This window comes from Oryctolagus cuniculus, chromosome 20, assembly GCF_964237555.1.
Source record: "Oryctolagus cuniculus chromosome 20, mOryCun1.1, whole genome shotgun sequence".
Lineage (NCBI taxonomy): Eukaryota > Metazoa > Chordata > Mammalia > Lagomorpha > Leporidae > Oryctolagus > Oryctolagus cuniculus.
This window is the reverse complement of record NC_091451.1, coordinates 18,560,419-18,583,180: the sequence shown is the minus strand read 5'-3', so window position 1 is coordinate 18,583,180 and position 22,762 is coordinate 18,560,419. Positions and strand designations below refer to the sequence as shown.

General features: G+C 53.5%; 1 protein-coding gene across 7 annotated transcripts in view; it reads right to left on the bottom strand.

Moving 5' to 3' along the window:
* RGS6 (regulator of G protein signaling 6) overlaps positions 1 to 22,762 on the bottom strand; it is a 612,852-nt gene that overhangs the window by 86,718 nt on the left and 503,372 nt on the right. For all 7 annotated transcript variants that reach the window (XM_051826035.2, XM_008272115.4, XM_008272116.4 and 4 more), the window contains exon 4: positions 2,573 to 2,623. In XM_051826035.2, coding sequence (XP_051681995.1) covers positions 2,573 to 2,623 — 51 coding nt within the window. The remainder of the gene's footprint in view (positions 1 to 2,572; positions 2,624 to 22,762) is intronic.

Here is a 22,762-nt window from a genome sequence, read left to right as displayed (position 1 = left end):
TCCAGCTTCCTGTTAATGCAGTCCCTGGGAGGCAACAATTGATGGCTGATATAGCTAGTTCCATGCCACTCACACGGGAGATCTTAGATGAGGTTCAGCGTGGCCAAGTCCTGGGTGTTGTGGTATTTGGCAGTGAACCAGTGGATGGGAGCTCTGTCAATCTGCCTCCCAAAAAATTATTAAAAAAAGATAAATTTTTTTAGCATGAAACATTCTTAAATCCATGCATATAACAAGGGTTTTCAAAAAGCTGGTGAAGAGGCCAGCGCAGTGGTGCAGTGGGTTAAAGCTCTGGCCTGCAGTGCCAGCATCCCATATGGGTGCTGGTTCAAGCCCCAGTTGCTCCACTTCCCATCCAGCTCTCTGCTATGGCCTGGGAAAGCAGTGGAAGATGGCCCAAGTGCTTGGTCCTGCACCTGCATGGGATACCTGGAAGATGCTCCTGACTTTCCATTGGCCCAGTTCTGGTGGTTGTGGTCATTTGGGGGAGTGAGCCAATGCATGGAAGACTTTTCTCTCTCTCTCTGTCTCAACCTCTTTTTGTAACTCAGTCTTTCAAATAAATAAAATAGAATAGATATTAAAAAAAAAAGTTGGTGACACGAATTTCAGAATTTTTTTTTTATTTTATTTTATTTTTTTATTTTTATTTTTTATTTATTTATTTTTTTTTTGACAGGCAGAGTGGACAGTGAGAGAGAGAGAGACAGAGAGAAAGGTCTTCCTTTGCCGTTGGTTCACCCTCCAATGGCCGCCGCTGCCGGCGTGCTGCGGCCGGCGCACCGCGCTGATCCGATGGCAGGAGCCAGGAGCCAGGTGCTTTTCCTGGTCTCCCATGGGGTGCAGGGCCCAAGCACCTGGGCCATCCTCCACTGCACTCCCTGGCCACAGCAGAGGGCTGGCCTGGAAGAGGGGCAACTGGGACAGAATCCGGCGCCCCGACCGGGACTAGAACCCAGTGTGCCGGCGCCGCTAGGCGGAGGATTAGCCTAGTGAGCCGCGGCGCCGGCCAGAATTTCAGAATTTTTTGTACTACAATAAGTATATCTTTTAATTCAGCTTCCCAGGAACTTTCTGAAATATCCTTGTAGTGATGATAATGAAGATGATAAATAGTGTCAGAAGTATGATGATTATTTTAGAAGGGAAAAAAAACTGGGGTTCTCAGGAAAAAATCACCATGAGGAAAAGTGTGGCTTAGTTTGGCCTCATAATCCAAGGAAATGTTGACTTCACATCAATGTAACCAAACTGGGAGCTGCTTGTCCAGCCCAGGTTTTATAAGTACATGATCACAAAAAGAAAAACAAAAAATAAAAAAAAATAAAAACAAACAAAAAAAACTAAAAACAAAAAGAAGTGCATGATCAGAAGTCCAGACTGCACAGCAGGACCACAGAGGTAGTTGATCCAGGTCCTGTCCCTTGAAAGGGTTAGCATTTGTATTTTCTTTCCCTGTGACTTAAGACTTGACTACAATTAAGAAGTGCACCCTGTTGTGAGAGGCCCTTAATCAAGGCAGAGACAAAGGTGACGGTCACTTCCATGAATGACCTGATTTTCTGGCACTCAGATTTCCAGCGACTCTGCTTAATTGAACTGTATGTAAATTGTATTGTTTCACAGTCAGCAGCAGATTAGGACTGTCAGGCTAAACTATAGTCGTGGCCAGGCTGACACACTGGTCCCAGAAAGGAGCTACAGCTGAAGGGCAGGCACACAGAGGAGCAGGCACTGCACGAAAAAAATCCTGAAAAGCCGCACAGTGGGGGGCCATTTAATTTGGAGCAAATACATCTAATTACCTCAATGTTCCCATCAAGAACAGCAGAGTACATTAGTGGATCTTTAGAAATGTCATCAGGGATCAGGAGTCCTTGGTTACGTGAGACAGTGGAGTGGACAATACATCCAGAGAAGTGTCCATCCATGGCTCATGGATAATAAGATTGACGCATCTAAAATTTTCATTTTTCTGGACACCCTCCCCCATTTCCTAATTACACTGAGAATAAATTGTACTGCTTATTTTCAGGTGGGAGGACAGATTCAGAGCCTGTGTTACTGGCCAGCGTGTGTTGCTGTTTTTCTGGTAAGGTTTGTCCTAATTGAAATGCACAATTAAAGTCGGGGAAAAGTCATTCCTTCACTTTTTGCAAAAGCAGGAAACAGACAGCGTCTTAGCAAATAATTAAACATCTTAATTGTGGATCAGGCAATGTGATTGTGCGAGCTGGCTCTCCACGGCTTTTCAATGATGGTGCCACAACTTATCTTTAATTGCCACAGCTACCGGGAACTCATCTCATTTCACACGGGGGTGTATGGGCCTCTTTGGCATTCTAAATAGTCGCTCATTTCCTCAAAGGGCGGTTTAAATTTGAAGAGAGAGATTCAGTGGAGGAAAAGAAATTAATTTTATTTGTAAATAGAGTGACTCCACATCTTGGGATTCGCAATGATAAGCCCAGTTCTCAGGACAGCAGGAAAATCCAGTTTGGAATTCGGTTATGGGATTCCTGCCCTGATCAAGCTGGGGGTCAGTGAGGGTCAAGGGTCAAAGGTCAAGTACCTGGGTCTTCAATGGAAAGGTTCTTCATAAGCCACTGCACAATGTCCGTACCTGGAACGAGAAAGCAGTTTCAGCGGAAGCCCTCATGGAGGTTTAATCCGGTGGCAGAAAACCACGTTTAGCATCCAGGACACAGCCAGGCAGTCGGCCACTCTGACGCCTCCATCCTCACCGAGCCTCCCCCCACCCCAGACTTTCATAGCCCGATTCCACCCTTTCCCAAACACCCGTTCACTTCCCACGGCGCAGGTGCACTGACACCCACATTGGTAACGAGCTCTTTGAAGGGATTTCCCAAGAACAGAGATTTCCAGGGCTTGGCTGGGAAAAGTTTGATTGTGGCCTGGTGCTTAGCCCACTTCCCAAAGAAGGAGCTCTCATCACCTCCCCTCCCTTCCTGACAAGGACTGACCCCGGCAGGTGACTGCACAGGTTCCTGACAAACTCTCTCCTGTCTTCCGGCTTGGCCTGTGCAGAATGAACGTGGCCCTGGGTCCACGGCTGAACTTCTCTGTGTTTCCCAGAACCTCTCTCCTCATCCCAGTGGGCCACAGCTAAATCCTCCCTGGAGTCCCCTGCAGTGTGGACTGAGAAATGGTATGTGCCACTTCCAGACAGAGCCCATGAAATGTCCCATGTGGCCCTCCCCCCGCCTACCACCTCACACCCCCAGTCACTGGTGGACTGGACTCCAGGAACCTGGAGGAGATGGGAGGAGTCATAGCTCTAACCATGAAAAGTAATGCCCGTTCAGGGCTCTGACTCTGGACTGAGAGAGACATTTCACTGTGCTATGCTCCTAAAATCTGGGGCTTACCTGTTTTGGGATCTAGCATCAATTACCTCCCCGAATGTATAATCTGAAGACTCAGAAGGGGCTTGTAAAAGCTTCTTTATGCTAACCCTAGTCCACACCGGAGCGCCGTCCACGGTGCCTGTGAGCTGTGTCCAGAGAAACCCACAAAGGCCCCACCAGCCTGTCTCAGTTCAGTTGCCTTTCATTTCTCCCAACACGCACTTGTCCCCCTCCGACTTCCTCCTTTTGGGCCTCGGTTTTGCCCTCTGACGACAGGCAAATCAACCCAGGTCTAACTTCCCTGCGAGGGAGACCTTCGGATACCTGCACGCTCTCTCCCATTGTACCTGCCACATCCTCAAAGCAGGTGGAGTGGGGCTGGGCCCTCAGTGACTCCCTATGTGACATGACCGTGGTCACAATCCTCCCAGCGTGCTCCCTTGGCCTCCTGTTGGAAACGTAGCCCATGGAATCAGCACAGCTCACACGCGAGAAAAGGAGGCCGGTTTTCTGATAGATTCTGAACTGCGGCCAATTTGCTTTGACCCCCTCAACGATCTTGCCTTAAGCCAGGGCAGACCATCCAAGGAGGATCTGTCACCTCAGCGTGGAATGGCTGTTGGGTGACAGGCTCTGAAGGGAGCCATTTCTAGACATCCATGTCCCCTCCTGGGTCTGAGGCTCCCGGCTGAGGGGCAGGGCCGGCCAGGAGCTCTCCAGCGCCAGGTCCCCAGGACGAGGACTGGAGAACCAGCAGAGGCTTAATGAGCAAAGCCCTGTTCCCAGAAAGGAAATTTCTCAGAAGCGGGGCTGGTGTGGGCCAGGGTCACGCTCTCTGTTTCTCTCTGGATCTGCGGAAGGCTCTGGTTTATCCAGGACTCCCCGAGCCCCGGCCCACTGCCCAGTTGCCCTGGCCACTGACAACTCCATTTCCCCACATTTCAACCTCGAAAGCAAGACTGGGCAGCATCCCCGCCACGCCTGCTCCTGGATCAAAACCATTGCATTCGTATTCATGGAGTGTGTGTGTGTCTCTCTGTGTGTGTGTGTGTGTGTGAGCAAGCATGCCCATTTCTTCCAAATTACACAAGTTCAACATTTGTCCTAGGAAACGAAGAACAAAGCAGCAATCAAACAAGAACTGTAATCCCGAGGTGGGGGTGGGGGAGAGGCTCTTTTAACCTGTTTTTTCCTCAAAAGAAAAATAGTTCCTCCGCGCGGGTTGCCTAGAAACTGCGAGCATTCCAGCCTGGCTCGGTGCTCCCTGGGGCTGGCGGATTATCTTTCTGCTGAGCTTGCTAAACCATTATTTATCACCTGCCAAGATTGATTACCCACCCTGGGACAATGACAGCCCTTCCTTTCCCCTGTTAATTACTGTCATCATTAATATCCATGTCACTAATTAGTATTCATTCACATTGGAACTCCTTCCTGGCTATCATATCCGCTCCCCCCTCGCCTGCCCCAGCCCCGTTGTCTGGGTTTCCAGCCCAGTGGGCTTCATGGTCTCCGGCTCCGGCTGTATTGTCTGCCTGGTCCTCCAGGCCCCCACTTGCATTCACAGAGCTAACGATCACACGGAAGCACCTCTGTGTAAAGGAGGGAAAGTCACCAAGGCCCCCACCCCTCCCCAGCCTGGCCTGGGCACAGCCACCAGACAGCCACTGTCTCACATGGGGACTGGTGTGGCTGTCCCTGGGCCCCTGGCTGTTCCCGGTGCTCATGTTGCAGCAGTGGCACACAGCCTCCTGTAGTCCTGGACCTGCTCTGGCCACTGCTGGGGGCCTTCTGCAAACACAGCTACCTAGGGACAGCTGGCCATCGTCCCTGTCTCGGGGTTGGGGTACTTCAGGCCTCCTTGGACTAACCCAGGAGCGGGCAGCCCCAGGAGCAAGGAAGGAGGGACCGCTGTCATGACACGTGTCCTCTCAGAGACCTGCAATGGAGAGGCTGCAGGATCAGACGTTTTCCTATTTTCTTCCCTTCTATCCTGCCAACATCCCTGGCCCTCGCCCCATCACTCTTTCCCTACTGCTCTAAAGAGAATTCGAGGGAGATTCTTTCCTGTTCGATCCAAAATGAACTACACCACAACTGCACTCAGGATGCCTTTACCTAGTCCAGTGGCCTTGCTGGGGCTTAAGGCCGATGTGAGCCCATCACAGCAGGGGCAGGGCAGCCCACATACACTCCCAGAGCTCCCCAAATGCTTGGCTAGAAAGCTTCCTTTTGAGGCTGATTTTCCAGGGTATCCATAAAACACATTGTAGGACACTCAAAAGACCGTCTACTGCATGTGTCTGCTGTTGGTATATTTAGCAAGGTAACTATTATTGCAGTCACGTGATAGGCTTCTAAAAGGACTGCAGGTATGCACAAGGGGACTTCAAAACATTTGTGGAAAATGGAACTGAAAGATAAGCTTAGGGGCCAGTGCTGTGGCACAGCGGGTAAAGTTCAATTCCTGGCTGCTCCACTTCCCATCCAGCTCCCTGCTAATGCACCTGCACGACCCCCACGAGTCTGAGCTGGAGCTCCAGGACACGGAGCTGAAGGCCCTCCTCTGGAGTTCTAAGTCTAGCTTCGGAATGCTCCTCTGACGTAAGCAGGGTATTTCCATTTTGCAGGTGAGTGGAAGGATATTCTCAGTAGGGCGATCTTAATGCTTTGAGACCATCTGATGCCTTATTTTAAAATAAGAAAAATTACAAATGTTGCGATCTGACAGAAGCTTCACTGGGCAAGGCACGTTCTGCCTGGCTCTGCAGGCTGTGCACAGCGAGCACCTGGCGCTAAGAGACGCAACGCAGACAGAAGCAATCACGCAGCAACCAGTCCTGGGGCATCTTTGAGGAGCGGCGTTTGACAAGTGTGACAAATTCAGCATTTACTTGGGAAGCAGTGGGGCCCGGACAGGCTGAGGGCAGCGAACAGGATGTACGTGACAGTGAGGGACCCTGGGCAGGTCCCTCCATCACCACCCACCACCGTGTCCCTCACCTGGCAACCAGGGGAAAAGCCCCTACTTAGGGCTCAGACAAGACCCTCTTCACAAAACAATGGCCTGTCAGCAGCCATTGCTCTGCACCTCACAGGAACCGCCACAGAGGCTGCGGGGGTGCGGGCTGCAGCAGGTGCATAGCAGTAACACACGTCAGTGACCAGTGGTCCAGCCACGTCATCTGCAGGACTGGGGCACAGCCACTCAGAATCCCATTTACCTGCTTTAGAATATCTCAACATGTCTCCTGCTGCCTTTAGGACAGGATCGGCTGATGGACGGCTCAGTGGGCGGGACGGGAAACAGAAGAGGCAGTTGCAGCGGGGCCTACCTGTCCAGGCAGTGAAGGCAGAAAGCAAGGTGGGCACCCTCGGTAGTCTAAGTGAATGTGGTGCAGTCAGCGTTGTGCTGGGTTTGGGGGAGCTCCGGTCCAGGGCCACCCCCCCATCATCCCCTCTCCCGTCCTCCTCTGCCACATGGACTTCTCTCCATTCCCACAAGGTTCCTTCCTCCCTAAGGGCCTTAGCCTCTGCTGTTCCCCCCTCTTCCGCCCCCAACTGACTCCTGCGCCTCCATCAGCCCTCACTTCCTCAGGAGGGCCAGCCCCCCACTCCAGACTTGGCCAGGGTGCTCTGGCTTTCCCTTGCACAGAGTGAGGTCCTGTGCCTCCGGGACATTTCTCTGAGCTTGGAATTCGACAGCAACATGTGACTACTTCCTCTCTGCCTCCCCTTTGCACTAGCCTGTTAGGGCTGCTGTAGCAAGGAACCACCAACTGCTTGGCTTAAATGGCAGGAATTTATTGCCTGGAAGTCCAAGAGGAGGCCTTTGGAGAATCTGCTCCATGCCCCTCCCCTTTCTGGCCCCGCCTCTGCCGGCCCCTACCCTGGCTTCCAGGGATCCACTGGCAGGGATCTGGTGGCAGCTTGCAGTGTCCTGGGCTTGCAGAAGCTCACTCTGGTCTCAGCTTTCATCACTAAATAGTGTCCTCCCTGTGTGCGTGTCTGTGTGCCCACATCCCCCTGGACTGATGCCCACCGTAGCTTCTACAACTAATTACACCTGCACGAATCGGGGTTCCAAATAAGACCTCTTGCTCAAGTTTTGGGGTGTAGAACTGCAACCTATGGATTTGGGGAAGGATACCCCTGGACTACAGATAGGACGGAGAGGGGACCTTGACACACTCTTCCATCTACCCCTGGCCAGCAGCAAACACCTGGCACCGATGTGGAGTATAATAAACACTTACCTGTTGATGGCTGCGCTCAGATACACATTATATAGAATATATGCACCCAAGCCTATATGTTTATTACACTTCACTTTTATTTTTCATAACTAATCAGTGCTAGGTCTGAGATGGGTTTACAAAACAGTGCTTTGAATGACAGGTTCACGTTTCTTCATCCACTGACCCTGCTTTCTATTAAAAACACAGACTTTGCATAAAAGAAACCTCAACCAGTTAATACTTTAACAACACCAGCGGCAACCCAAAGCCTTCTGCTTTCCCTTAGGCAGTGCAGGCTGCCACCTGCAAGCAGACGGGAAGGAAGGGGAAGCTCTCAGCCTCCAGCTGAACCACAGGGCCTCTGCCCCCACCCCCACCCCTGGCCTCTGCTTCCTGACTTCAGGGCAGCCGGCTCTGGTGCAGCCCTGATTCCCCTCCAGAAGAAGCAGGCCTCCGAGTGCTGCTGACTCGGTTCTGAGCAGGTTGAAGACAGGAGAGGCAGACACACTGAGTGGATGTGGGATCCGCCGGGCCCAGGCCTCCAGGTTGCCGCATGCTTGGTCCTTCTCCCCAGCCATGCGCACCGCCCCGCGGGTCTCCCCGAGCACGTGGCCACTCACAGCCCGCGCAGCAGGAAGACAAGGAGCCGCGGGGACCTCCGAGGCAGGCTGTCCCCCAGCCCCCCAGTCCCTGCTCTGTCTCTGCACTCCCCCCTTCTCTGAAATTTAAAGCTTCCTTGTGCATTATGAAAAATAATAGGGGGCAGGAGACCGGGAGAGGTTATTACCGACTCATCAATCACTCAGGAGGCTGTGGGGGGCTGAGATGGGCTCCTCGGGTTTGTTATCTCCCCCCAGCCCCCACGATTGATTCATCACCTCATAACCCTCGCGCGTCCCAAGCCCCAGCCTTCTGTCTAATTGTCAGCAGCCGCAGACATGATCTGCAAGGGGATGCGGCGGCGGCGAGATTAGTTTTGTCAATCAAAAGTGTCCTGGCAGCCGATGCATGCAGGATTGAGCTCCAGGATCAGCTTATTACAGGGAAGGCTGGGGATGGCTACGTGGCTACAGGGAAACAGAGGCTAGTGGTCACTGTGGGCCCCACCCTTGCTCCTCGCTGAGGACCACCCTGCACTGGGGACAGAGAGCCGGGCAGGCTGAGGACAGGGAGGCATTTTTGACCATGAGACAGAAGCGGTGGCAGGAGTGACTAGAGCTGGCCCAGCTGTGCGTGTGCTGGCCCTGCTGGGGGCTGGCAGGGCCTGGGGCCACGGAAGGCCCTCAGGATGGCACTTGGGGCACAGTTATCCATTAAGAAGACAGGGCTGAGGAGGTGTCTGGCACGGTCAGACACTTCTGTGTCAGAGACAGAACCTGGCCTCAAGACCCAGCTCTGCCTCTGATTCCAGCTTCCTGCCCGGGAGGCAGCAGTGATGGGCACTGTGCACCGAGTGGATGTGAGCTCCGTCCGTCTGTGCCTCTCCAATAAGGTATATACAGCTATTAACCATTTACTTACAAGCAGCAGCCAGGGTCCTGTCCACCATGGAAGCTGGTGGTGGCCAAGCCACTCTTTCCTCCTACAGTTTCCAACTCCATTTCTGCTTCAGGCCTTTGGGAAAAGGAACCAGATCTAGTGGCCTTGTGAGACAAGTGCTGACCAAGAACAGCTGGCTGAGTCTACAGGTGAGACCCCCACCCACCTTCTGGCTCCTGCAGGCAGCTTCTCAGAGAGCAACACGCCCGCCCTGGGTGAGCAAGGAACATGGAGGGAGGGCAGGAGGTCTCTGGCCTGCAGGGGCCTGGCTCCTCTTCACTCACTCAGGCTCTCATACCAGCCTCCCCTCAGCCCTGTGACAGACCAGGTGCCCTGCCACCCCCACCCCACTGCTCAACGTCTGTGCACACCGACTGCCCATCTTATTAACACAGATGCTGGAGCTGCACCCACGTTCACACTCATTGAGACACACCTCCACACAGGCACAGATGCAACACACACCCGGCACACATGTGTTCACACGTACACCGTCACACCTACACACGCAGAGCTGACACACACTCAACCCACACATGCACATTCCCGTGCATTCATCCACACCCTCACACATGCATGGATCACACACATACACACACACACACTCCACTTACACATACATGTAACACGCACCCTTGACACATATCCGGCAGACACATGCACACATTACTCTTCCCATCCACTCATCCGTACCCCTCCCCGCAACTATACATGCGTGCAACACTCACAGTTGCTCCCATCCTCATTTCTAATTGCTTCTTTGATAGGTCCCCAATAAAATCCTGAAAAGTGATAAAACGCAGATCAAGCTAAGCACAAAGTTCGAGGCGAGAACTGGTTTTCTATGCTAAAATCCAGGGAATCAGTGGCCCAGGTCAAACCTCCACGTCATCTGCTCCATTTTCTGGGAATGACATCGCCTGTCCACCTGTCCACCTGCCCATCATGGCTGCAGAGGGAGAAGGAGTTGGAGCACAGCCCAGGGACGGCGGAGAGCAATTCCCCGAGCAAGCCGTGTTCATTCCCAGGCACATTTTCTCTTTGAAGTTTCTGTGTGGTTTTGGGCCTCTGCAGTGAAGAGGTGTGGCGGAGCTGGGGGGAAGAGGGCTGGAATATCGGCTGGACAGAGAAAACCAAGACAGCCCAAGCACTGTGGCCACAACCAGACACACTCACTGCACAGAGCAGCATCGCGTGGGTGCGAGCTCTCCTGGACACGGCCGTGGGGAGAGTGTCGGGAGGGGCCAGGGACGGAGGTGAGCATAACCAGCGAGCTGAGCAGCCCACGTCAGAGCACCGGCTACAGTCCATTCCCACGTCAGGTCCTGAGGGGCAGCAAGAGGAGGCAGGGCTGTTCTTTGTGGGAGGAGAAGACAGAAGCTATGGCCTCCCGGGGGGTACCTAACTGGGTGGTATCAGACTCACGTCCACAGGGGCATAATACCATGACCTCCCTCTCCTGCCCCCGATCTGCTGCTGAGAGCCGGGGGTGAATCCATGGGAATCTACTGCTGAACCAAGGGACTTCAGGCCCAGATCCCACTGTGTTAGAAGCCACGGGGGCCGAACACCACCAGAAGCATGCTTCTTCCCCAGGCACCGTCCTCCTCTCACATCTGTCAACTCCAGGCCAAGAGGTGCTGGCTTTTGTCCCTGGAACATTCCCAAGTGGGAAAACGGCTGAGGAAATGCATGAACTTGGCCCAAGTTTAATCTTCCTGCCCCACTTCCTCACCAGTGCCCTGGCCTCTGAGTGTTGGTTATCTCCAAAGCAGGTTAGAATCAGAGTGGTGAGGCATTGCAGCAATCGCTAGAATGAATCCAGAGAACACAGCAGCATCGAGCTAGTGACTGGGGAGAAGCGCGAGGGAGCCAGTGCTGCCGAAGTGATGATGGCGCTGAGCTCCTGACCCCAGCGATCGCGCAGCAGAACAAAGCAAACATCAAAGTCCACGGCACCTTCCGCCCTGTTCCCACAACGGGAGGCCCCCTCAGCGCCCCAGGCCACAGCCCTCCTCTGGCCACACTGTGAGAGCTGATGCAAACACTGCAGAACGCTGGCCAGAACCGAGGGCTGGCATGTTGGTGTCCCGTGCCACCATGCTGTATTTCCTTCCAGATCATGCTTTGCTAGGTCTGCCGAATTCCTGGGGCCGCTGGAGAATCTGGACAGCGACACAGGGTTGCACCTGCAGCATGGAAAGCTGTCTTGCTATTGGCCGCTGCAGACTGTTTACACGTAGGCTCAAGAAGAGGAGCTGACATGTAGCCCGATTTTAAGTTAACGAGAACTAGAACTTGCTGTCCATAACTCTCCTGGGCATATCATGGCAGAACTTGACCAAAGCTTGGAAACAAAGTCGAAAGCCCTGGTTGCGGCTCAGGCAGCACAGCTCAGCCCACGGCAGAACCACAGGTTGATGATAATTCACAATAAAAACACTGTCCACTTTCCCCAAACGTGTTCTTAGCAGCAGCCGAGAGAACATTCCCAGGCTGACCACCTGTCTGTTCCCCAGGTAGGGCAGTGGGTTGAAACCCACACTTGCAGTTTATAAAGAAAAGTTATGTAAGAACACGTTGGGATTGGCAGCACATACCCGAAAAAAAGGAAAAAACAGTGACTTAAGACAAAAATGCACACGTGACAGCAAAATCCCAGAGGTGTTTTCATAGGATCACCAGAATCCAGGAACGACTGCTTCTCTTCCACAACTCCAGCACCTGACTCCCATCCCCAAAGTCACCTCATGTCCAAGACGGCTGCTAAGGGACCAGCCATCTCATTGCAGCTCCAGGAGAGGAGGAAGAGAAAGGCAGGAAAGAGTACTCATCCTGGCTGAGGCATTTCCCATTAAGAACATTTCCTGAAAGTCCTACACTCTACTTGTACATGGTGATAGGCAGAACAATGGCTCCTCAAACACGTTCATGACCTGGTCCCTGGAACTCTGAATACACAGTGAAAAAGAGCCTGCAGGTGAGATTAAGGAAGAGCCTCAGGAGGGGAGATCATCCAGGTGGGCTCACGGCAATTGCAGGTGCTTATGAGAGTGGGAGGAGGGGCGGAGAGAACGGAAGTGATGACAGAAGCAGAGTGGACAGAGTGGATAGACTGACAGATGATTGACAGATGACAGATAATAGACAGATGTCAGATGATAGATGACAGATGATAGATGACAGATGGTAGACAGATGACAGATGATAGACACATGACAGATGATAGACAGATGTCAGATGATAGATGACAGATGATAGATGACAGATGATAGATGAGAGATGGAGAGACAGAAGACAGATGACAGATGATAGACAGATGACAGATGGTAGACAGATGACAGACAGACACAAAGAAGGAGAGCAAACGCTTGAGGGCCGCTGGCTGTGAAGACAGGAAACGGCCACAAGACAGGGAGGGCAGGTGACTTCCAGAATCTGGGAAAGCCAAGAGAACAAATTCTCCCCTGGACGCCCCAAAAGGACGCTGCTCTGCCAGTGTCCTGATTTTAGCCCTGGGGGGCCCAATCCCGACCTGCAACCTTCGGCGATGTAGGATATACGTGCACTGCTTAAGCCCCTTAGCGTGTGGTCATCAGTACTGCACCAATAGGAAACTGAAGATGCACCTGTTTGCCTAGAACTTAGTTTCCCGACCACACCTAGCTGCATGAGAAGCTGGGAAAATGGTCTTTGATTTGGGGAATGGTGGGTTCAGGAAAAAAAATGGGGTTTTCTTCCTAAGGAGGGAAAGAGAGGATGCAAATTGCTTTGGAGGGAAACAGGGGTTCCTACATTTAGGGTAGCAGAAAGCACTCTTCCCAAAATAGGGCTGGCAACACTCTGAACGCATCCAAAGGAAATAAACCTAAGAAGCTGGCCTAGAAAACTCTAAAAGTATAGTGGCAATCGATCTAAAAAGGATGCAAAGAGTGCTCTGGGCAGAACATTTTCTAGAAGGCTTATTTTAGCCAACAGTTGCTAATCAGATGTTGCAGTGGCCCGAGGACTGCCCGAGCCCAGCTGCAAAGTCTGGGATCTCAAACAGGGCTGTGAATTGGAGAGAAGTAGCTCTCAGTCCACCGGGAAGGCATCCGGACTCCAGAATTCCCCCTGTTGAAGGCAGGCCACAAGCAGCCACCCCTCGGAAGCTACGTCCTCCCTTGGCCCAGGGAAATGCCAAGACTGCCACAGAGGCCACCCAGAGAGCATCAGAGACTCACTTGTCACAAAGGCCTTGGTGCATCCCAGGGCCCCACAGGGTCCTTAACTGAGTGATGGAGGAATGAGTGGGTGAACGTGGGGACGTCATGGGTGTCAGGAGGCTCATGCCCATGTAGTCACCAGGGAACTTTCAGCCTCCTAGAACTATGCTAACTACTGGGTCCAAAGCCAGGTGGGATGTGGCTCTCACATCCCAGGTGCTCACAACCCCAGAAGACAAACAGGGAAGGCAATGATCACCACTCGGTGCTGTGAGCGCTACAGGGGCTGAATCTGAATCCAGTGCCTTGGGTGTGCCAGAGGCTGCTCCTGCATTCATGAGTGCTGCAATGGATGCATTTGCACAGCCCTGCAGGGGTGGTGCCTGAGCTGAATTTTTCAAGCCAGTTGGAATTAGTGACAATAAGGTAACATGGCATTCAAGATCGCCAGAACGGCATCCTCAAAGCCCCAATCATGGGGCACAGTATCATCACACGTTTACCAGGTGCTGTCTTAATGCACCTTCGTGAGAGCGACCTGGTGAAATGGGGACTGTCATTAGCCCCATTTCACAGAGGGAGCAAGTGAGGCAGAGGGAGATTCGGAATGAGGTCATGAGGACTGTGTTGTTAAGTGGCAAAGCTGGTGTTTGAACCCCGACATTTGGAGACAGTCACTCCACATGGCTCAGAAATGGCTGGGGAACAGTAGAGGATAGAGTTGAGAAGGCAGGGAAAGCCCGAACCTGAGACTAAAGGATTTTAAGCAGGACAGCATCCTCTAAGTCCTCCGTAAGACTCTTACCTCCGCAGCCTTAGTTAGGCTTCCAAATCCCGACCAGGTGAAGAAATATGGCAGCCAGTCTCCCAGTGCCTAGGAGAGGGAAGCTGCTTCTAGTTTCAACCAACGATTTGCTTTCAGGCAATGTTCAGGGAGACAGGCCCCCAGAAAACAGCTAGGCTGCGTAGGACACATTCTTTGCACCACAGGGAACTTCCCATCTTATCCCATCCAACCTCAGCTTCCCAAACACCCGTTCTTGCAGTCAAGCTGTGGACGGGCAATTGGAAGGCTCAACGCTAAAGAGAGAATAAGAAACAACCACTTGGGGGACTGGTGCTGTGGTGCAGTAGTTAATCCCAAATGCAGTAGTTAATCCACCAATGGCAATTCTGGCATCCCATATGGGCGCCAGTTCCAGTCCCGGCTACTCCACTTCTGATCCAGCTCTCTGCTATGGCCTGTAACTTGGGTCAAATAGCTTCACATTCAAATGAACTACAAAGGCAACGGATGCCAACCCTCAGGAAGTTGCTCATGATCCTCCACAGCCTGGCCCTGGCTTGCCTCTGCAACTCTGTCCACCAGAACTCAGCCTGCCAGCTCCTCTGGGAATGTGGGGCTCCCTGCCCTTGGGGTGCCCAGGGTCAACTTCTGCTCTAAAGACCTCTGCTCCCAGGACAGATCTGACCCACACACCCCCTCCCAACACTTCGGGCTATCCCAGCAAGGGTACACCGACACTGTCAGATGCGACTTTCTCTGTGCTCTTGTCATTCCTGTATCTGCAAGGTTCTGTCATGGCTACACAGAGCACTAGATGTTCAGCTGAGAGGCAAAGCCAGCAGACACAGCTCCATAACTGCCAAGGCCAAGTTCAAGAACACCTAGGGTCTGTCTACTGAACAGAGACAAAGGGAGAAAGACAGATGATAAAAACCAGGGTGGATGATTACAGATAAACCAGCGTTCGGGAGTTAACGTCGTTTGGAAGTGGGAAGCCCATTTACAGCAACCAAGGCTGGCAAGTGGAAGGAGTCAGACACCCAGATAAAGCATCTCCCAGCATAGCACAGCAGCGGCCGCCCCCCCCGGCTCCACTCCTCCTGCCGCCTCTCTCTCAGGGTAGACAGGCAGGGGCTCTGGCCAGAAAGAGCAGAAATAACCAGGTGCTTGCTAGGATTGCAGATTTGGGGGCCCTTTCCCCGGGCTCTGGGAGGAGCCCTGAAGTCTGTTCCCCACCCCCACCCCCCTGGGGTGACTCTGGAGCAGGTGGTCTGCAGTCCACGCTGGAGATTTGGGCTGCTGTACAGCCAGGCACCTGGTTGACCTGAAAGATTCTCGCACTTGGCTTGTGTCTGCCTCTCCCAACGAGGCTGCAGACAGCTTGCTCTGCACCAGGGCTGGGGGGGTGTGTGGCCCGCGGGCTGCAGCAGGCCTGCAAAACCACAGGGTCTGGCCCTGCCAAGGCAGGACTCCCAACTGAGTAAGTCCACAGCAGGCTAATTCTTCAGCTGCTAATTTTGTATGGCCCATGAATGATGTTATAAATACCCACATGGCCCGTGGCAGGAGAAAGCTCTCCCACCCTGCTCCTCACCTTCGCAGGCCGACAACCATCGAGTGGTCATTTGGGTTTTCGTGCGGCCGAAGGAGGAAGAAGCCTCAGCTGTGCGGGTGGCTCCCTGGACCAACACGGGGACACTGAGTGAGTCACGCCCCTGTTCCCAGTCCCAGGAGCAGGAGGACGGTGAGGATGTGACAGGCTCCGTAAGCCGGGTGAGTGCACTTGGTAGGACAAGCTTCCCCGTATGCAGTACCGCAATTCCACAGCCCCAAAGCAGCACTTCTTATTGTCAACAAATGTTTTGTTAATATAAAAATATTTGGTTTCTCAAAAAAATTTAGTTTATTCAGGAGGAAGCCAGGAACTCAATCCAGGTCTCCCACGTGGGTGGCAAGAGTTCCGTTATGGGAGCCATCACGGCTGCCTCCCAGGGGCCCCGTGAGCAGGAAGCTGGAGCCAGGAGTCGAAGTCAGGGGTCAGAACCAGGAAGCAAACCCAGACAGCCTGTTGTGGGAAGTGGGCACCTGAGCAGTGCCTTACACACCTTGCCAAGAGCGACCCCCAAATAAGAGTTTATTCTACTAAAAACCGTAGAAAACACATCTAAGCAAAAACAGGATGATGAAAATCACACAAAGGTTGCCCACTTAGATTCTCTCTCTCTCTCTTCCCGCTGACCCTCCTTTGTAACCTGGCACGGTGGTGTATCTGGTTCCTGTTCGCCGGAGCAGTGCTTTCCTACTTTGTTCTGTAGTGATAATACGAATTGAACACAACAGCCTACACAGCGGCAGAGTCTCCCCCCTCCCGTGACTTCTGTAAGGTCAATCTCTAGAAGTGAAATCTTTTGGCCATTTTCAAGGCTTCAGAACCAACTACGCAGCTGGACTTCAGAAACGCTGGACCAAACGATTATTTTATTCATTTGAAAGGCACAGAGACACACGGAGGGGTGGGAGTGGGGAGACAGAGAGAGAGATCTTCTATCCACTGGTTCACTACCCAGATGGCCCCAAAGCTAGTCCTGGGCCAGACCAGAGCCAGAGGCCAGGAACTCCATCCGGGTCTCCAAGGTGGGCAGCGGGGGCCCAGGTACTTGCGCCATCCTTTGCTGCCTTCCCAGGTGCATTAGTGAGGACCGGGATTGGAAGTGGAGCAGCCAGGACTTGAACCCAGCACTCTGATGTGGGATGCCAGCCTTGCAGGTGGTGGCTTAACCCACTGCACCACAATGCTGGCCCTGGGGTATCCATATTTTCATACTGATTAACAGGCACTCATTCAGTACTAAGGATATAACATTTTACCCCACATTTATGCTGTGTGATTGTCTCTCCCCAATCTTCCTCCCGTTTATACTTCGGCTGTCTTCAGTGGTGACGTTCTGCATCTGTCCAGATCTACCCCTTCTTTCTTTGGATTCTGCCTTTGATGCATGCTTGCAATATCATCAAGCACTTTACGGAGTGTGCTTTTGTATGTTGTTGAGTTTCTTTATTCGTTCACCCAACAAATACTTCATGAATGACTCCCACACCCCAGGCACTGTTCCAATCACGGCACGGAGCTGAACTCAGAACGAGAGCACCCATCACCGAAGAGTCTCTCAGCTGGAACACTTGCAGACCCGACACATGCCTCTCCACTCACAGCCCAGCGGTGCAGGGTCCTGCCCAGGGATCACAGCCACATCGCCCAGAGCCCGGGTGCCCGGCCGTCAGGTCATGGCCTCGCCTGCTCCACGGATGAGATCGGTGTGAATGTGGGGAAGCCGAGAAGGTGGAAGTTGAAGCTAAATGAAGCCCGAGAGGGCATGTTCTTCCGTCTTGGCCATGGGAGGCTCATCACAGAGACGGACTTTCTCGTGTCATTGGCAGCAAAGCAGACACTGCCCATCCCTGCGGAACCTCTCCCACCATCCTGCTGAGTCACAGAAGCCCCGTGAGGGGAGGAGCACCCACTCTGTGTGCACTGAGCAAGGCCTGGGTGGTGGGGGGAGGGGGAGCTGAGGGTTCCCGACCCCTGCTGGGCGCTCACTGCTCCGAGAGAGCCCAGGGCCAACCTCAGTGGGTTGACCCCAAGCCCCTGACTACTGGCTGCTTATACTGCACTTTTTTTTTTTTTTGACAGGCAGAGTGGACAGTGAGAGAGAGAGACAGAGAGAAAGGTCTTCCTTTTGCCGTTGGTTCACCCTCCAATGGCCACCATGGCTGGCGCGCGGCAGCCGGCACACCACGCTGATCCGATGGCAGGAGCCAGGTGCTTCTCCTGGTCTCCCATGGGGTGCAGGGCCCATGCACTTGGGCCATCCTCCACTGCACTCCCTGGCCACAGCAGAGAGCTGGCCTGGAAGAGGGGCAACCGGGACAGAATCCAGCGCCCCGACCGGGACTAGAACCCGGTGTGCCGGCGCCACAAGGTGGAGGATTAGCCTAGTGAGCTGCGGCGCCGGCCTATACTGCACTTCTTTGTTGGCCACATTTTCATTTGGGCATGATATGTAATAAACACTCAGAAAAGTCACCCCAAAACTAAGTGTCCTACAAAAAAAATCCCCCCCCCCCAAAAAAAAACAACCACCTGTTCAAAGCCAAGCCCACAGGCCTTGGTGGATTCCAATTCTGGACAGAGCAGGCCACAGGACCTGCCTCAGTGCTGGAGGTAGTGGCAGAGTTCCCGGCCACGTGAGGAACACCCAGCAAGCTGGCAACCTTAGGAGACCCCCCCGTCTCTGATCACTGCGACCACCTCACGCCTGGATTCGCCCTAGGAGTAAAAGTCGTCCCGGGGCTACACGCGGAGAGAAACAGGGCTGGAACAGGTCTAGGGGCTGAACGAGCGGGTGGATGGCAGAGGAGCGTCCCCCCAGTGTGTGGGCTCCTGGGGTGGGCAGGAGTCCCTCCTCGGCGTGGAAATGACCCTGGAAGGAAGGAACTGCCCACAGTTATTCCCCTTGTGTCTTGGATCTCAGAATTAGAGACTGGGCGCTCATTTTTGAGAGGAGAAAGGCGGCCGAGAATCCCCGGCTTGTCCTTGAGGGGCAGGGAGTAAGGCTGCCACTACCAAAAAGTTCATGGAAAATGGAATTAAAAGGCGAGTTTGTGTGGCTGCCAGGAAGGTTGAAATTCATGCGTATGAGGCGTCTTCAAAAAGTTCGTGGAAAATGTGAATTATAAAAAAACTACACATGGATTCCAAGAGCTTTTGTGCCCAAATCAACGTATCTGCATAACCTGTTTGAGAGACAGCGCTCCCATCCCCTGGTCCTCTCCCTAAATGCCTGCAATGGCTGCGGCTGGATCAGGCCAGAGCCCGGCGTGCGGTGCAGGTCTCCCATGGGCATGGCAGGGACCAGCCACTGCAGCCACCAGCACTGGCAGGGAGCTGGGGCCAGGTGCACGGCAGGGGGGCAGGCTCAGTGCAATCATGTCACCACGGCTGACCTGACCACAGGGCTGAGTACCCACCCCGGACTTAATTCTTAATCCCACTTTTCTACAAACTTTTGGGAGCATTCTTGTATGGCCATGGGGGAAACGTGGGAGGGAAAAGAAAGGTCCTATGCGCAGGGAGAACGTCTGCCTACGTCACAGCAATGGTCCCCCAAAGAGCAGCCGTCCCCACACAGTGAAGACTCGGCTGAAGGGGCCCACCGCTCACGGAGCCCTCGCAACACCACCTGCCCTGCTGCGGTGACTTCACCCTCCTCCTCCCCCGCTGCACTCTGACCTTCCTGCTCTCTGCAGTTGGGAGGGGGAGGGGAGGGCAGGGGACAAGCTTATCACAGCAGCAACTTTCTCTCTGGTTCTGGAGGCTGGAAGTTGGAAACCAAAGCGTGGGCGGGCTTAGTTCTTTCTGGAGGCTCCTGGGAGAAGTCCTCCTGGGCTCCAGTGCCAGCGCTGCCAGTCCCAGCAACTCTTGGAGAGCTCGGCCTGCAGGGACCTCACGCGGGTCTGCTCTGTCCTCCTGTGCACCTGCTCATGTCCTCCCCCAGGTGGTCTCAGCGAGTCCATTTGTACGCAGCACTCCCTGCCCACTCAGCAACACAGCCCTTCAGTCTGACACCGCTCTACCTGGCCCTCTGAGACCCCTCAACTGTGATCCACGCAGCCGCCTGGGGACACCACAAGCCGGGGTCCCCAGCTGCCTGTCCCCCTACAAGAACGCGGGCTGAGGCCACTGCCGGCGGAACATGGGGCACTCCGGCTCCCAGCCTGGCTCCGCGAACTGGACCTGAGTGTTCCCGGAAGAGACAAGACTTCTTTTCTCACAGGAACCTTTCTGCAAGTCCCTCGGGCTTCTCATCCCTGCAGATTTGGCTTCGTTGAGAAGGTAGACCCTGGGGTACGGTGCTGTGCCGCGGCGGGGTAAGCTGCTGCCTGCCTCGCTGGCCTCCTATATGGGTGCCTTTCCCATCCCGGCTGCTCCACTTCCGATCCAGCTCCCTGCTGATGCTCCTTTGAAAGGCAGTAGAGGAAGGTGGCCCCAGTGCTTGGGCCCCTACACTTGCATGGAAGACCCAAAAGTCGCTCCTGGCCCTTGGTTTCAGATCAGCCCAGCTCCAGCCATTGTGACCACTCGGGGAGTGAACCAGAAGATACAAGACCTCCCTCTCTCTCTCAAAAAAATAAATAAACCTTCAAAAACCTTATTTTGATGTCAAAAAATTTTGAAATCTATATCTGCAAGGGTTCCTCAAAATTTCATGGAAAATGTGTATTCAAGAATTTCAAAAATTTCGGTGCCCCCCCTCAAATTTAATTTGTTAATACCATTTTTGTAAAAACTTTCTGAAGACCTCTCCTATGTCGACTGATGCTACAGTGGAACCCAAAGGAAAGGTGCACATTGTGGTTGCAATGACGTCAGTGCCTTCCTGTACCCCACTCCGTGTCTCTGGGGACTCTGTGAGGTCGACAGTCTTAAGATTTACTTGAAAGTCAGAGTTAGAGAGAGGGAGAGACAGAGAGAGAGGTCTGCGATCCAGAACCCACCCCCCGCCATGGCGCTCAGAGGTCCCGGCAGCTCAGGCGCTCAGCTCCCAGCCAGGAGAACTGCGCTCCTCCTTGCTCGGCTGCCTGTGTCAGGCTAGCACGTGTGTATGTGTGTATATGTGTGCAGGTGTGTATATGCATGTGCACACGTGTACATGTACGTGTGTATGCATGTTTGCTCCTGTATATGTATATGTATACATGTAATATGTGTGCATATGTGTGCACTTGTGTTTGTATGTGCATGTGTGTATGTGCATGTGTGTGCATGCGTGTGTGTGCACGTGGGGGGTGCCAAGTGCAGGCTGTCAGAGCTGGCATCCTGAATCTGGACACACCCCTTGACCTCCCTGACCTGACAGCAGACCTTTCACTGCAGCCCGAGTTAGTTCAAAATACAATCACACTTCCCGTAACTGTGACCCCGCAGGCAGCGCCCACCCTAGACTCAGCCTGCTCCCTGCGCACCTGCCCACCTCTCCCCTCCACTGACCCCACCCCCTCCTGCCTGCTGGTTCCTCTCCCCAACCCATCCCTTCTCTCAATGCCCCCACCTTTCCAACCATGGAAATGACCCCAACCACCTACGCTGCTCATCGTCTCTCCCTGTGGCAGATCCTCTCCAAGTTGGAAGACAGAGCATCAGCTCAGGGAAAAAACAAAAACAAAAACAAAACACCTCTAACAGCATTCTTTTTGACTTAAGCAGAAGGGATCTGGGACCCCTGTGCCTTTTCCTCCTCCTGGGGGTGCAGTACACACTGTCACCACACAGAGGCGCTGTTGTACCTGGTAGTGGCTGTGCTCCTGCAGGCTGCTGTCCAACAGAGAAAAAGTGCCGGACTTCCTGACTGGTGATTTTTTTCTTTCCTTTAAATTAATCCTCATTGGCATTCTGCATAGTGTTTAATTTCTTGGTTCTGGAGGTACAGGTCTGACAGCCTGTTTGATGTCACTTATAGCATTTTCCACAGGCAAATAACGAAGGCCAGGGAACCCCGTGGTGTTACAGTGACTGGCGAAGTTCCCTGTGAATTTAGAAGTATCCCTGGACTTGCTGGCTGAACGGATTAAATTACTGTGTGAATCGTAGAGGTCCAAAAGATAAAAAGGATAAAACAGGAGCAGGCTGCAGGAAGTGGCAGGGTGGCAGAGTCGGCTGCAGCACCAGGCTTTGCAAGTTACACAGCTACGGCGGCCGGGTATTAAGGAAGGGAAACGAAGCCAGGCGCTCCCGAATTTCAGAGCTCGTGGACAGAAGCCCACCGTCCTCTGCGAGTCTGCAGCTTCTCCCAACCCTCGGTCTCGATGTAGGCAGGCTTCGGGCTGGGCGGACGCTGACCCCAAGTGCAGGCGATGAACTAGGAGACCCTCCGAGAAGCAAGGGTGGAAGACAGGTAACAGCTTCTGGCCTTGTGAGAGCCTCAGGACACCCACGGTTACTCGGGGTAAGGAGTGCAAAGCGAACGCCCTACGGTTCCGACTGACCTCTCTGCAAACACACTGCGGCATCGGGCAGGTCATTCACGGCCGGCTTCCTTCCTTCACCTGAGAGCAGGCGTGAGGGGGCGGCTGCCCATGGCCATGCCGATTCCGACATGCAGCGCCCCTGCGCATGCTCTTGTAAGGCCGGCTGACCAGTGACAGCCGCCCGGCTCCTCCAGTGTCCCCAGCTGCCTCACACCCATGATGGCCCTATACAAAGCTTCCCCTCTCTGTCTCTGCTGCTGTTTGCTCTGCTTCTCTCAGCCTCCAATGTCCTTCCTCTCCCTCCACTACAACGCCAAGACTGACTTCCTTCTTCAAGCCCCAAGGCAAATCTCATCTCCTCCTGGAAACCCTCCCTAAGAGGGCAGAAGCAAAGAATCTCCCTGCCCCTTACGATTCTGCACCACTTTACCCAGTCTTCTTTCTTAAACATCTCATTTAAAAGGGAGAATAAGAGACAGAGACAGAGACAGAGAGAATCCTCTACCCACTGGTTCACTCCCTAGATGTCCACAATGTTTGGGGTTGGGCCAGACTGAAGCCAGGAGCCAAGAACTCCATCTGTGTCTCCCTCATGGGTGC